This window comes from Bombyx mandarina, chromosome 10, assembly GCF_030267445.1.
Source record: "Bombyx mandarina strain Sakado chromosome 10, ASM3026744v2".
Classification (NCBI taxonomy): Eukaryota; Metazoa; Arthropoda; class Insecta; order Lepidoptera; family Bombycidae; genus Bombyx; species Bombyx mandarina.
Window position 1 is genome coordinate 2,235,033 of NC_143217.1, and position 16,656 is coordinate 2,251,688.

General features: G+C 45.2%; 1 protein-coding gene across 1 annotated transcript in view; it reads left to right on the forward strand.

Moving 5' to 3' along the window:
- Positions 1–16,656, forward strand: part of Hml (hemolectin) — a 101,821-nt gene that overhangs the window by 82,453 nt on the left and 2,712 nt on the right. Inside the window, 14 exon segments of the mRNA XM_089730134.1 lie at positions 198–281; positions 884–1,043; positions 1,529–1,636; positions 2,243–2,461; positions 2,742–2,839; positions 4,398–4,601; positions 5,218–5,337; positions 6,716–6,874; positions 7,215–7,361; positions 8,046–8,165; positions 9,061–9,210; positions 9,918–10,064; positions 15,431–15,635; positions 16,046–16,219. Of these exon segments, the coding sequence (XP_089586260.1) occupies positions 198–281; positions 884–1,043; positions 1,529–1,636; positions 2,243–2,461; positions 2,742–2,839; positions 4,398–4,601; positions 5,218–5,337; positions 6,716–6,874; positions 7,215–7,361; positions 8,046–8,165; positions 9,061–9,210; positions 9,918–10,064; positions 15,431–15,635; positions 16,046–16,219 (2,095 nt within the window).

The following is a 16,656-nucleotide window of genomic DNA, read 5'->3' on the forward strand; positions in this document are numbered from 1 at the left end:
GACGGGTTCGAGAAGGACGGTGACCGGACTCGATAGCGTTAAAGTTAGCTCATATTTGTATGGAATGGGATCGTTTGCCTACTTTTGCCGTTAGGGGCGCTGTTCCAACTGCATACAGAATTGGGTTAACTTTTACGCTAACGAGAACGTTAAAAAACTCGCACTAAGCATACTGAACGAACCTTGTGTGTCGGCAGGTGCGCGTGAACAGCACGTGCATAGAGCCCGGCAAGTGCTTCCCGTGCGGCGTCGACGGACACTACGCGGGCGACGAGTGGCAGGTCAGATACGCGACGGCTTCTTTAAAATTGATGCTGAGGTTTTAGGAAACGAAGGAATCTGGGATTTCAGTTGTGCACTCGCAACGAGTGATAGCGCTAAATATGCGCGCCTATTTTTTTAAAACCTTCAATAATGACATCAACAGCGCAGACCGTCAACCGACTTAGGTTTTAAGTTGCAAAACGAGCCTCGAATTGAGAACTTCTTCGTTTCCCAAAAGCTGTTCGCAATAGCAAAATAGTTAGGTTTTTGACTCTACCAGTGTCGGCAACCTTGTCATCCAAAACAGCCAAATTTAAATGACTAAAACTTATTCAATATTTTGTGGTATTTCACAACAAACGTTTACAAGGTTTGTTGTTTGTTTTTTACTTACTATACAAACGTTTACTCTGACATGGCAAGATAATAAGTAATATTCCGGGCCTAAACATTTCACAGAAGAACCGACCATTGCTGAATTAAAATTATTAGATAGAATGATAGAACAGTAAATACAGTCAAGGGGTACGACCTCTTGCCTCAAGTTGTGTGGAGGCTCATCTGTCCATCCTATATGTTTGTCGTAAGTGTGTGTGTGTGTGTGTGTGTGGGCGTGCAGGAGGACGCGTGCACGTTGTGCGCGTGCGCCCGCAGCCCGGACGGCACGGCGCTGGTCGGCTGCCGCGCCACCAGCTGCGCGCCGCCCGTGTGCGCGCACGGAGAGGACCTGCGCACCGCGCCGCCGCCGCCCGGACAATGCTGCCCGGAATACGACTGCGGTATGTGGGACCTGTCTACTGCACACTATGCTATACTATCTTTTTTTTCTCTTGCCTATTCTAGTAACCTCGAAGAGCTATTCGAGATTCACCGAACTAGAAGGTGAGCTCGCGGGGCTCAAACCGGGAGTGTTGCAACACTGACCCTAGCAAGAGCAGTGCTTCGCAGAATCTACCACCGGATTGGAAACGCGATCCACTGTCTGAGGGTTAATTTACTCGTCGAGCCCTTCGTCGCAAGCGACGGGTTCGACGTTCGCAGTGATATCGCTTAACACACGGCGAGCCGTGATCTGATGCAGATGTAAAATAAATGGTCTTACTTTTATAAATCGAAGGTCGGGACAGCCGTTGTAACTGGGGTAAAATGGGTTCTGGAAACCACTTAACCCCAGGTGGACTGTGAGCTCGTCCACAATAAAAAAGGACCGTACTCGTCACTCGGTACGGTCACGAAACTAAATCAAATGGGTGTCATTTTACAGTCGCGAAACCCGAAGCACAGTGTAAAGAAACCAAGAAGATTGTTTGCGATTACGGTCAAGTGCTGAAACAGAAGACAAACCCTAGCGGCTGCAAGGAATACTTCTGCGGTGAGCTTATTCGAATTGTCTAATATTATACAGGGAATCTTTTACTGCTGATAGGACCTCTTGTGAGTCCGCACGGGTAGGTACCACCACCCTGCCTATTTCTGCCGTGAAGCAGTAATGCGTTTCGGTTTGACGGGCGGGGCAGCCGTTGTAACTATACTTGAGACCTTAGAACTTATATCTCAAGGTGGGTGGCGCATTTAGATTCTAGATGTCTATGGGCTTCAGTAACCACTTAACTCCAGATGGGCTGCTTCCTACAGACGCTTGTTTTTCTAAACATACCAGTGTTTTTGCGAATCATGATATATCATATTTCATTAAAACATTTCCGTCTTATGGAACGTGGACAAAGATGACGACTAAGGACAGTGCGTAACATCATTTGACTCCTCACGACTCGATATCACTAAAAAAAGCGCCTTCGTTTTTTTTTATTGCCCTTGTAGGCAGACGAGCACACGGCCTACCTGATGGTGAGTGGTTACCGTTGCCCATGGACTTCAGCAATGCCAGGGGCAGAGCCAAGCCGCTGCCTACCGTTAAGCTAAAGCCGTGAAACTAAATCCACTACCGTGAAACTAAAGCCGCGTTCTTACATCTCAGAATGCAAGCCGTCCAGTGAATGCGAAGTGATTCCTCCGGAGAGTGAGGTGGAGATAGTCGAAGCTGGTATCCATCGCGAGATCGACAACTCTGGATGCTGTCCGCGCGTGTCGCTCGTGTGTCGCCCCGAAACGTGTCCCAAGCCACCGCACTGTCCCCAGTTCCAAACCCTCGCCACTGTCAATATCACCGGCAAGTGCTGTCCGGAATACAAGTGTGGTGAGTATTACTATATTTTCACACGTACTTTTCATGTGTAGCTATGCTCATGTGTAGATATATAATACTTATCGGAGTCTATGAACAGGATTCTTACTCTGGAGGTACGCTCTACCAATATTTAGGGAGTTCATGTAACTGACTATAACACCCATAGAGGCAATATTTTTCGAAACAAATCTCAAATTCTCTTTCAAATCTCTAGTTTAATCTATTAATTATAACTTGACTCGATAGTTGAACGTCAGAGTGGACGTAACAGAGATCTCTTTGTTTCCAGAACTACCTAAAGACAAGTGCATCGTCACTCTAGAATGGGAGGCGGCTGCTAAGGGCGGAGAAAAGCCACGAGAAAAACCACAAACTGTGCTAAAAGATGTATGAATGTTATTTATCTATTTAGAACTTTTTGTTTATCACTTACTTGTGATAATTTCGCAGGGTTTTCGTTGTAGTTTCATGGAGCGTTATTATTTTAGATTTCTCATTATTTTATCTATGTTTAAAGTTAAAAGCGTTTTGGTGGTAGGACGTATTGTAACGTCACACGGTAGGTACCACTGCCCTGCCTATTTCTGCCGTAAAACAGTAATGCATTTCGTTTTGAAGGGTGGGGTAGCCATTGTACTGCAAAACTGAGACTTACAACTCATGTTTCAAGGCGTTGATATTTATGAGCTCTGGTAAGCTTAACTATTTAACACTAGGTGTATATTGTGGACTCCTCAATACTCGTGAACACATTTTAACCCATGCAATACCTGGTTAGATACTCAAGTACTGCTGGAAAACGGTGCGGCAATGCTTTCTTCGCTATAGTTTTCTTTTTATGTAAATCCACATTGTCCGCGTGATAATATCTCTCAGTCAGTGCCAAAAACATAATCCACAAATTCCCAAAAAGAACTTCCATAGCATCACGTCGATCCAGGATATTAGCAACGCAAAAAGAACTATGTTCGTAACTATACAGTTTATAAACTAGTGAAATAAGCAGAACTGCTGCTAATTTAGATCTTATAATTTAGAACTTAAGGTTACTAATAGCCTGATTTAGATTTTCCAATCCGCTTTGCTTCTTTCAATCCTATGAATCCTCTGGCGGAAAACTTACATATACGCCTTCGGTATTATTATTGCTATGTATAAATCTGTGAGCCAACAATTGGTCTTATCAGAATACACGACTAGTAAACTTGCATCATGCCCACGCACAATGGAGAGGAGTATGAGAAATGTGAAAAAGTCAGATCGACTGAGTAACCGTGTAATAAGAAACAAAATAAAGGTTGTAGACATAGCGTGCAAAATTAGAAGGCTTAAATGGCGTTGGGCAGGCCATATTACTGATGGTAGGACCTCTTGTGAGTCCGCGGGTACCACCACCCCGCCTATTTCTGCCGTGAAACAGTAATGCGTTTCAGTTTGAAGGGTGGGGCAGCCGTTTGTAACTATACTTGAGAACTTAGAACTTATATCTTAAGGCGGGTGGCGCATATACGTTGTGGATGTCTATGGGCTCCAGTAACCACTTAACAGCAGGAGGGCTGTGAGCTCGTACATCCATGTAAGCAATAAAAAAAAATGGTAAGAGGAAAAGACAAATGGAGCAGATTTGTGACGCGATGGTATCATAAAAAAGGTGAAAGGAAATGAGGTAGACCGCAAAAAAGATGGGATGACGACATAAAATAAGTAGCAAGTGTCATATGGAACAGAGTGGCTTGAGAAATTCATGATTGGAAAAGGTTGGAGAAGGCCTTTGTCGATTAACAAACAGATCTACAGAAAATAAGTGAAATTCAATGAAGAGACTAGATTAAGGTTCATATTAAATTTAAGTTTTTCAATATTTCATCATACAAGCGTAATATGGTTCTGAATAAAAGGCTATTCATTGATAAGTCTGTGATCTGAAGTATCGTTGTCGGTTCAGTTGGAGGCCGTCTGGCTGGACGGTCCGTGCCGGTCGTGCGAGTGCGCGCTGTCCGGCGCGGGTCCGGCGGCGACGTGCGCGGTGTCGGCGTGCCCGGCGGTGGTCAGCTCGGAGCTGTTCGTGCTGGAGCCGCGCCCCGTGCCCTTCGCGTGCTGCCCGGAGCCCGTGCAGGTCGCGTGCAGACACCAGGATAATGTCTACAAGGTACCCTATCTACTTTGTAATAACGATGGAAATTCATTGAGAATTCGTCACGTCATTTCGGATCCTGCCGATCCATTAACGGTGCTTTTATGTACCCCAAGCACCGGTCATCCTTCAACGAGTAAATTAACCCACAGACACAGCCCACTAAGTTTCTTACCGGATCTTCTCAGTGGGTCGCGCTTTCGATCCGGTAGTAGATTCTGCGAAGCACGGCTCTTGCTAGAGTTCGTGTTAGCAACATCGTCAGATTTGAGCCCCTGCCCGTGAGCTCACTTAGTTAAGGTTACGCCGATATGGTATCTCTATACCATCAGCTTAGGTAAGAAAAAAAAAACGTCTCCCCAATGGCGATACGACTAACACCAATTAAAAGCTCCTCGAGTCTATTCATTCTATCATTACGATTTTTTTATAGCCCGTGTAGGCAGATGAGTGTATGGCCCATCAGATGGTGAATGGTTACCGTTGCTCATGGCCGTCAGCAATGTGAGGGGCAGAGCCCATCCGCTGCCTACCGTTTAATACTCTCGTTTGAAGAAGGACATATCATTGCATCAGCAAGACTCAATGCTACGTTAACTCAGCTAACGACGCCCTCTGTGTTGTCTTGCAGGTCGGCGAGAAGTGGAAGTCCCCCACGGACGTGTGCGAGACGTACGAGTGCGCGGCGGACGGCGACGGCAAGCTGCAGCGGCTCGCGGCCGTGCAGCGCTGCGACCGGCACTGCCAGCCCGTGAGTGTCTGACAACAAGCTCAATGCATTATTTTACTAGTGGCAGGACCTCTTGTGAGTCCGCACAGGTAGGTACCGCCACCCCGCCTATTTCTGCCATGAAGCAGTAATGCGTTTCGGTTTGAGGGGTGCGGCAGCCATTGTATCTATACTTGAGACCTTACAACTTATATCTCAAGGTGGGTGGCGCATTTACGTTGTCTATGGGCTCCAGTAACCACTTAACACCAGGTGGGCTTTGAGCTCGTCCACTCATTTAAGCAATAAAAACAGAAAAAACAAAATTTGGTTAAGAAGAAAATCGTCCGACTTCGAGAGCGGTGCATATCGGAGTCGACCTGACTAAAACCTCCTGTCGCTCAAAAAACCACGCCCGAACCTCGCATGAGACAGAACTCATGAAAAAGCAAAGGGGAGAAAGTGAAGTGTTAAGTTCGGAGCACATCTTTTCCATCATCCCCCTCCTCGGGAAGCCGGACCGGCGGTCGTCAGCACCACGGTCACCAGCCCTTTCGGTCGACAGGTTATCTGAAGCCCGCCTAGATGGCGCCGGTTAGAGAAATTCAATGCCGAACTAGTTATTCAGTGTCTTTTTTTGAGCCCATAGACATCTACTACGTAAATACCGCCACCCACCTTGAGACACGAATTCTAAGGTCTCAAGTTCAGTACAACGGCTGCTCCGCCCTTCAAACCGAAATGCATTACTGCTTCACGGTAGGAACAGGCCGGGTGATGGTACCTAAGCGTGTCTAGTTAATGTCCTGCTTGTTTAATGAGACTGACTCTTGCAGTCCAACAGTTGTCGCGCTTGAGCGTAACTTCTGATGTGTTCAGAATGTCTCGTCGCTAAAGCACACTGAACATAGGTTAACCGATATACTAAGGGTGTAGGTTTAAAAGATGGGGGTTGGAATACTTTAATAAAACTTACTTAAAAATAAACTTACTTTAATAAAAGGGAGACAAATATAATATTTTGTTGACTTTTCATCGAAAGACACACATTATATGGTACTAGCGGACCCGGTAAACGTTGTCCTGCATACATAAAATGAACGAATGAATTCATACACAAAAATTCATTCAATTGGATCCAGCCGTTTAGTTGCAGTATAGATAAAAAACCAGATACCGGCTGCAGCGCCATCTGCCGGACTGATTTGGGAATCTAAACCATCCAGAGCGCCATCTAAACGCATACAAAAAAAATATTCAAATCGGTCCAGCCGTTTAGGGGGAATTCAGTGACATACACACGTACATTATACTTATATACATATAAAGATATGCGAGCGATAATTTTGTTTTATCATTTGTGTTCGTTGTGCTCTAGTGTAGTAATATGCTTTTGTGAACATGCACCTCATGTGCCCAGGGTTGGAAATACGTCCCGGCTGAAGCCGATAGCGGTCAGTGCTGTGGGAAGTGCGAGCCCGTGGCCTGCGTGGTGGATGGAGAGGAGAAGCCAATAGGCGAGAAGTGGACGTCCTCGGACTTCTGCACGAACTTCACCTGCGTGAACCTCAATGGCACCGTGCGTATATATTAACGAAAATAATTTATTCCAGCGACCACCTCTGCCCCCGCCCGGCGACGGCTGTCACACTGTTACCTTTATGTCCCTCCGTAACCGCTTGTGGCTAGGTGTGCCACGAGCTCGTAGACTCGTCTGCGGCAAGGGACCCCCAAGCGAGAGGTTGCCTGATGGCAAAAATTCCAAGGGCAACAATAAAATTTAGGCGAACACTGGCTAAAAATATATTTAAAAAAATATTTTTAGTTATTTTGTGTAAATAAGAACTTCTAGTTTCAAAGACAAGCCCAAAAAAGAATTTAAAAAAAGTTCATTCAATTTTAACTCTGCTTCCACACAGCTCCAAGTCCAAAGCTCGAATGAGACTTGCCCGGAGATATCGGATGCTGAACGGAAGCAGTTCGTGCTGAAGGAGCAGAAGGTCCCAGGGAAGTGCTGCCCCAAGATCGAACGTGAGGCGTGTCGAGTGGGAGATCAGATATACCAGGTAGCTTATGAGTAGGCAGCGGCTTGGCTCTGCCCATGGCATTGCTGAAGTCCATGGGCGACGGTAACCACTCACCATCAGATGGGCCGTATGCTCGTCGCCTACAAGGGCAATAAAAAAAAGACTTTTGAGAAAACTCAAAACGACCTTCAGAAATTGAAATCGGATGAGGTAACAGTAATTACTTCAAGTAGTGCTCTGAGGGATTGGTTGAGATGATACTATCATCTCGTTTTTACCATCGCACCCCCCGCCACTGGAGCAGAGTTCATCCATACTACCTGGAGCCACTGCGGTCATCCACAGTGCGTTTCCAGAGGTATTTTCTGCCACGTACCATCCGGTTTTGGAATGAGCTCTCCTCCACGGTGTTTCCCGAACGCTATGACATGTCCTTCTTCAAAAGAGGCTTGTGGAGAGTACTTAATAGTAGGCAGCGTCTTGGTTCTGCCCCTAGCATTGCTGACGTCCATGAGCGACGACTCACCATCAGGTGGGCCGTATGCTCATCTGCATACAACCTAACATTTATAATATTTTCAAACCAGGATTTAGACTCGCTTATTCACAGGGCTTAACATTCTTACATGGATATTTCCAATACCAGAAGCACAGCCAGAGGTCAACAGTCAATCGCGAATTATTTTCGTGTATTTTAATTCACTTCCCTGCATCCACGACCAGGTCGGCGAGAACTGGACGTCGACCGAGAACTTGTGTGAGAGCTACCGATGCGTGCGGGACGGGGGCGGCGGCCTGCGCTCCGTGGCCTCCGAGCAGCGCTGCGAGACCGACTGCCAACCAGTGAGTATTCTCTCACTGAACCCAGCCGCCGTGTGTAATAGTCGCTTTTGTCAGAACCCACAGACCTGGAGATACGATGGCGGCCTCTACCTCCAAACCGGAACGCATTACTGCCTCGTGATAGAAATAATCCCCACGGCCTCTAAACATGCGTTTAGTAAACGTCCCTCAACTGATGAGTAAGATGGCCGGTGTACTTATATCAAGTGACGCAACTTGCTGGAGTTCGGAGTCTAATACGCAATGTTCCTTTTTTGACCTATCCTAGTAAACTCGAGGGGTTATACCAGATTCGCAGGATTAGTAGATGAGCTCGCGGGGCTCTACCCTGACGACGTTGCTAACACAAGTCCTAGCAAGAGCAGTGCTTCACAGAATCTACCACCGGATCGGAAACGCGACCCACTGAGAAGATCCGGTGACAAACTCAATGGGCTGTGTCTGTTGATTAATTTTCTCGTCGAACCTCGTCGAAAATCTACGAAAACCAACGGGTTCGACGAGAACGGTGACCGGTGCTTGAGGTACCTAAATGCACCGTTAGTGGAGCGGGAGAATCCGAAATAACGTGTTTAGGGCGACGTCGACTGTTTACCATTCGGCCCACAGGATCGGAATGTGCAATGTTCTAACAAATATGTACTGAACCCATTCAAAAATATAACAGAACATCAGTTGATTCTAGTGCCACAGAAGATCGAATAATGCAGGTAGAAATAGTTCTAGTGGTTTTTATTAGTTTAGAAGATAGTATATTATTTAATCTAGAAAAAAACGTAGCGACGGTTAAATAGTTACAATAGAGTACCAAGTAGTCCACTAGTGGGGCCAGCATCATCAAACGTAAAAACATCTCATCTCATCCCATCTTATGAACACCTAACGTCCGCCCCAGGGCTGGAAGTACTTCCCGGCGCCGGCGGAGTGCTGCGGCCGCTGCAAGCCCGTCGCCTGCGTCGTGGAAGGGCGGGAGAGGCCCGTCGGGGAGAGCTGGACGTCTGCCGACTTCTGCACCAACTACACCTGCGCCGACCTGCACGGGACCGTGAGTATGGTCTACGGGCCCAAACCACGCGTCCACTTCGGTGTCTTCTAGATTCAGTGTGACCTAATGTCAATAGTCCGAATATTTCTGTAGAAACTCTTCTATCGAATCCCAAGGCCTATGTAAGTATGACGAAATCTAACTATTTAGACTTCGCCATACTGTCTCAAGCTATCTGCATTGAATGGGTGAAGTTATTCATTTAAATCGAATTAATTAAATTCAAATCATTTCAAATAAATAAACAAAAAGAATTAATCGAGAGAGGTTTTTGTTTTGTTTTGCAAGCCGTACTTGTTACTCGTGCGGCTGTTGCTCTCGAACTGTGTACGCTTTACATTGCGGACTCGCAACATAAGAAAGTAAAAAATATAGTTTAATTCATATATGAACATCGATTGCCTATAATTTGTTTTATTTGTTTTTTATTTTATTTTATTTATTGGGTACCAACATGTTATACATCAGCACAGAACATTACAGGTACCATATCATATTAAAGTCAATCTCAGAAGAAAACTACCTTATATTCCACACATAGAGTTCAGATTACTTTTTTTTCCCTTCCAATGTTGAGTACCACTTTACATATAATTTAGGAAATAGATTAGGCTTTTTAATCACGTCCAATTTTACTGAAAATACTTTGAACGATTCTTCTTCTGATGGTGGAATCTTATGGGAACGTACGCCTCGTGTATCCGCAGCTACAAGTGCAAAGCTCAAACGAGACTTGTCCTGAAGTGTCGGAGGCTGTGAAGAAACAGTTCGTGCTCAAAGAGGAGAAGATCCCGGGCAAGTGCTGTCCCAAGGTCGAGCCGGTCGCGTGTCGAGACGGCGACAAAATATACCAGGTACGTACGATCAAGGGCTTAAACAACATCACGTTTAGTTATCTAAGCTTTCCTTGTCAGTAATATGTCATGTAATAACTAGCGACCCGCCCTCGCTTCGCTTCGGAAACATTAAATTTTATTATTAATAGCTGAGTCTCGCGATGTTACCCGCGGTTATTGTCGTACCGCGAGTGACGCCCCGGGGCGAAGCTAGTCTAAAAAAAAGTAACCTAAGTTACTCCTTATATTATGTGTTCCGTTTGACGTCCGAAGTCCATTATGAGAGTACATCGTATGATTTCCACTGCAGGTCGCTAAATTTGACTACTTCCGTTTCCTAAGTCCCATCTACAGCGCCCTCTATAACGTCTGGAACCGAACCAACAAGCAAAGACAAGCCGCCATATTTGTCATTGTTGCGTCGTTTTTTCCCACGTGCGGTCGTTAATATTTTAAGAAGTTAGTAATTTAAAATGTTATAAGCAACTTTCGAGATTTGAAGTAGAAAGTTTCTTTCAAACAAGTGTTATGATTATCTTCCGTTTCGTGAAACCTCCAAGGCTCTACAATGAGTGACGAGGTTATCGCGCCTTTCAAAGTAAAATTTAAGTGAGGATAGTTCTTCGATTTCTTCGGATATTTCTTCGGGTTCGTCGGAAAATAAAGACTAGGGACCAGCAAGAAAACTTCGAAAAAGTGACTGGTCGCGAGATCTGAATAAAAGGTTTGACTTACTGTCGCAATAATGGGTGAGTCATGTGAATATTATTTTAACTTCGAATCATGCTATTGCTGGTCGTGCACCAGTGGTCCCGCCTTTATACTTACAAATACCAACATCTTATAATAATAATGTCTTATCTGGTTTCAACTTCCAATCGAAATTAGACAACGACGAATAGTTTTTACGTCTGCCACCAGACCGTCCGTTACCAGAAGCGGGTAGGTTTTGAAATTTGAGCATTTCTATAAAAGAACCAGATATGCAAAGATTTGACTAGCCGACTTGAAACGCGGTGTAGTATTCGGAGGTTCAAAAAAAAAAAAAAAATGTTTTCCTGCGTTATCTAATGCTCTTTTGGCACAGAACGAATGCGTTATGCTGCCATACAAAACCTTGCCGACGGGTCAAATTCAGAGAATGTTCAGCTTAATACTTCCGCCTTTTACGAAAAGTTTAAACCGCTATTCGGTAACGATTTCGCCTATAAAAGTTTCTAACGATATCCTTCAAATAATTTTCGTTAAGCGAGCCGAGGTTATACGATAGCGTCGTAGATACCTCATAAAGAAATTAAAGGATAGATACATCAGGGAAGATATAGAGAAAATATCTTCTTCTTGTGATTATGTTTAACCCCAACTTATTATTGGCATATATACAGAAAATTGGTGGTATTGATAAATTACAAAAGCGGCACCGTCTGCTACTCGCATCCGGCCCGCATCGCCGGAACCCTCGGCTTGTACTGCCAATGCAAAGCCATGTCGAGGTAGGCCACATTCCAATACATCTAAAGAGGCCGAAAACAGATATTCTGAGCGATGCTATCCAAATAATTCCTCAGCAAGAAAAACGGGGAGGGGGGAACAAGTACAAAGTGGAACGAAAATCAGGAAATAAAAATAAATTACTCAACAGCATTTTCAGGCGGATGTCTAAGACTATATCGAAACACCTGGACTCGATCCACCAAACGTAATATTGAAATTAATAATAACTTTATGTCAATCAAAATCCAAAATTTAATTCAATAGAGCTTTAGAACCCGCACCCCCGACACCATCTTTCAGATTTCTTCTTTTCATACTTCCCAAGACCAATAAAAAATCGAACAATTTTCAACCTCAAGGCATTGAACAAGTACATGAAACAGTCTTTTTCACCTTTTCCACCATCGAGTTCCTAAGTTTTATAACAGATTGGAATGTCAAATTGGATATGAGCCAGGCCTATTATCATCTATCAATGACGTTTCTCGGGATCAGTTATCAGGGTCGTCTACTTCAGATGATATGTCTGCCATTCGGCTTAGCTGCACCACCGCGGATTTTTGCTTCAGTGACAAACTAAATAGCCGAAATACTTCGCCAGAAGGGTCTGCGACTAGTGGTTTCCCGAGCGCTATGACATGTCCTTCTTCAAACGAGGCTTGTGGAGAGTATTAAGCAGTAGGCAGCGGCTTGGCTCTGCCCCTGGCGTTGCTGAAGTCCATCGGCGACTGTAACTATTCACCTTCAGGTGGGCCGTATGCTTGTTGAAATCTCAAGTAACTATACTGAGACCTTAGAACTCATATCTCAAGGTGGGTGGCGGCATTTACGCTGTAGATGTCTATGGCCTCCAGTAACCACATAACACCAGGTAAGCTGTAAACTCGTCCACCGATCTAAGCAACCGGTTATGACACTGACGAGCTTGATAGACTTTCTGGGAATCGTATGGGACACCAAATCCAAGACAAAGTCCCTGCCCAAGAATTTGCTCGTGCGACTTACTGCCGGCGGTTGGAACCTAAAGCAGGCGCAAAGCCTCTTAGGATATCTCAACTTTGCGACTTTCATCACCCACCGGGGAAAGTTGCTTTGCCGAGTCCTTGCAGTACCACAGCAACAAGCTCAGGAGGTATCCTCATTTACCAAAGCAGTATTCGGACGAGGTACGTACAGAGCTGGATTGGTGGTTAGAGAAAGTCAGTCAGAGCACACCAATTCATCCACAGAGAATGGCCACGAACCACGTCATCACCGACGCGTCGGACATTCAGTGGGGAGCCCTTGTAAACAACAGAACAGAATTTTCCTACATAAAGAACGAGGGAGGAACCCGGTCACGATAATTGCTAGATCTGACTGGAAAATTGCTTAACTTAATAGACCACCTCAAAGTTGTACTTCTCCCTCACCACCTACCGGGACTGTACAATACTGAAGCCGATCACCTCTTACGCAATCGCGGCGGCTTGGAGTGGTATCTCACAGAAAAAGCAACTACTAGGCTATTCAGCCTGTGGGGAACTTGTTCGCGTCTCGGACCGCTCATGGATAAAAAAAAAAAAAAAAAAAAAAACTGTTTACCTCTTGTGAGTCCGCGCGAGTAGGTATTTTGCCCTGAAGCAGTGGTGCGTCTCGGTTTGAAGGGTGGGGCAGCCGTTGTAACTATACTTGAGACCTTAGATCTTATATCTCAAGGTGGGTGGCGCATTTACGTTCTTGACGTCTATGGGCTCCAGTGACCACTTAATACCAGGTGAGCTGTGAGCTCGTCCACCCATCAAAGCAAAACTCGAACGCCTGCCTCTACAACGCGTTCAGCAGATCTTGGCATTACTGACTAGCATGGCCGTTTCCGCCGCTCAGTCTGATATCCAGAGTGCTGGACCACCTCAACTCAACCTCAGGTCGGTACATACTAGTGGTACCCAAGTGCAAGAAGCCCCTGTGGAGGCCAGACCTGAAATCACCTGCCCTCAAGCGACTCAAGAAGCTCAGAGATCTGAACATCAGTCTGGTGGACACTGACAATGCTACCGCCAGGCTGTCAGCAATCTACACCTGGAAGCTTGGTTCATTTTGGGTGGGACACGCTGACAGGGACATGGACATCGGCAGGAGAGAGTCTACGATAAGAACATACGCCCCTATTTGGAATAAGGGGTAAGGTTTTGTCAAGAAAATGTATTAATTCTCGTGTACCCGAATTAGAAAATGTAGCTAGATTTCTCTGTTATCTGTATTTATCTCATGGTCTCTCCTACCGGACCATTCTAGTTTATAAGTCTGTTATATAGCGTCCGTTTGTGAAACTCTATCGGATATAAAAATAGCTTCGAGCCCGACAGTGAAACATACTGAAATCTATTTCCTTGACAAAGCCTGCACCTTCTAAATTACTGATATTTGGGTCGAAAACTAATTGATCTTCACACCAACAGTCCAGTTGGACATTCGTGGCTGCTCCTGACCAATTGATCATCGATGCAGTATACTGGCTACGCAATCTAGTGAATATGACACAGCAAACCAGTGGGAATATTTAATCTATTCTTAGCAACTAAAGGCTCCACTAAGCCAGCTACTGCAGCGAGGATTAGTAGTTGGGTAAAAAGTCTTTTAGGAGACTCAGGTATTCAGGCCTCAGTTGGAAGCTGTAGAGCGGTGGTGAAAACTTTAAACTGGGTAGGAAATTACCAAATTAATGATATTTCAGCTAAAGATAACTGACATACTTTTAGAAAGTTCTATCAAAAACTTATTATTAATGCATCAAACACTGATATAAATTCTGAGAAATCTTTCTCAGTATTTTCGTCCTAAATCTTATTAGGTCGATTTGAATTCAGTGGGTAATATTATACGGTTACCTTCAATTAATTTAAATTACGTGCTTAATTTAAGCTTTGCTTAATTAAACACAATAAGTCACATTGTTGCTTTTTAAATAAATCTTATTTTATTTCAAATACAAGCCACCAGGAGATAACAAACAGTCTCTCATAATGGACTTCGGACGTCAAACGGAACACATAATATAGAAATTTTACCTTCCAATAAAATTTGTATTATGTTTCCTAAGACGTCCGAAGTCCAGATAATGTCTTCCTGGGGCTACATCCATCATTATGAGCCGAACAATGACAAATATGGCGGCTTGTCTTTGCTTGTTGGTTCGGTTCCAGACGTTATAGAGGGCGCTGTAGATGGGACTTAGGAAACGGAAGTAGTCAAATTTAGCGACCTGCAGTGGAAATCATACGATGTACTCTCATAATGGACTTCGGACGTCTTAGGAAACATAATACAAATTTTATTGGAAGGTAAAATTTCTATATTATCAGCTACCTATCAGTGAAAGTTTCGTCATAATCGGTCCAGCCGTTCCAGAGATTAGCCGGAACAAACAGACAGACAGACAAAAATTGTAAAAAATGTTATTTTGGTGTATGTACCGTACATATATTCATATACATGTAGTAAAAAGCGGTTATTTCAATATTACAAACAGACACTCCAATTTTATTTATATGTATGATTTCAACATAAAGTTACAGTCTGGTTCGATATAAGCGACATAAGTTAAACTTCTCAACTGGCGTTTCTCTGGGCCAATATTTTCAATACTCGATACTTTGATGTTTTGATACTAATAACTAGACAGAGGAGAATTGACAGATACATGGACTATGCCAAGTATTATTAGTAAAAAGAACGTTTCATATTTCCTAGTTCCCAAATATCTTCGGATGGTCGGTACTTTTTTAATGAGGTATTATTTTATTAATGTTTTTGAGTTTTGGACTGAAGATATATAATCTCGGATTTTTTAAATCATAATTAAATCGTTTCGTTAACCATGTTTCTAATGGCGTCACGCCCTCGTTCAGGAGGGTCAAGTGTGGACCACACCGGACCCGTGCACCAACCGGACGTGCAGGCGGGAGGACGGGCAGCTGTCCGTGGGCCGCACGGTGGAGCACTGCGAGCGACAGTGCCGGCGCGGCTGGACGTACTCGCCGCCCGCCGCGGACCGGTGCTGCGGGCGCTGCGTGCAGTCCGCCTGCCTCGTCGACGACCAGCTCAAGGAACCCGGTGCGTATACGCGACCAGAACCGAGGAGTTGCCGCGATTCATGATTCAAAAAACAATGCTCAACACGCCTTTTGAAGTCATCGTGGCCTAAAGGATAAGACGGCCGGTGCATTCATGTTCAAATCAAACCCGCAAAATTATAATTTGCGTAATTACTGGTGGTAGGACCTCTTGTGAGTCCGCGCGGGTACCACCACCCTGCTTATTTCTGCCTGAAGCAGTAATGCGTTTCGGTTTGAAGGGTGGGGCAGCCGTTGTAACTATACTTGAAACCTTAGACGACGTCCACGACGACCAAGACGACCACAAAACAAGTATAGAGAGGGCGGGGGAAAAGCTGGGGCGGAAAGGTAGTGTAGGATATACGGTGCAATTCTCCCACAACTGCAACGCGACGTTCCTCGCGACAGGCTCCACGTGGTCCTCAGCCGACAACTGCACCACATTCAGCTGCGACCGAAGCGGGGAGGAGGTGTTCGTGACGTCAGCCACCGAGCACTGCCCCGACGTGTCGGCCTGCGACCCGGCCGACATTGTCAATACCACCTGCTGTCAGATCTGCAACGAGAAACCGCAAGCCCTCAGTGAGTATACCTAAGCTATCATTTCACCATTAACCCTTTGTAGTAGGCAGCGGCTATTGCTGAAGTCCATGGGCGACGGTAACCACTCACCATCAGCTGGGCCGTATGCTCATCTGCCTACTTCTTTCTGGTCGTTCCCTCAATGCTGAGGGTCATGACTGTATGTCAATCTTCTCCACTCGGTCCGGTTCTGCGCCATATGTACCGCTCCCTGTATCTGGCCTCCAGTCACCTCCTTGAGTTGGTCAACCCATCTAGCTGGCGCTCTTCCTCTAGCGCGCTTCCCCTCCATCTGTCCGAGAATTGTGAGTTTCTCCAGGCTGTGCAATGAGGATCGCATCTGCCTACAAGGGGCAATAAAAAAAACGAGCAAGAAACAACCTTCGTCCTTACTAATGGTAGTGGATGTAGTAGTGCAATGGGGTGCTTGGTGTCGG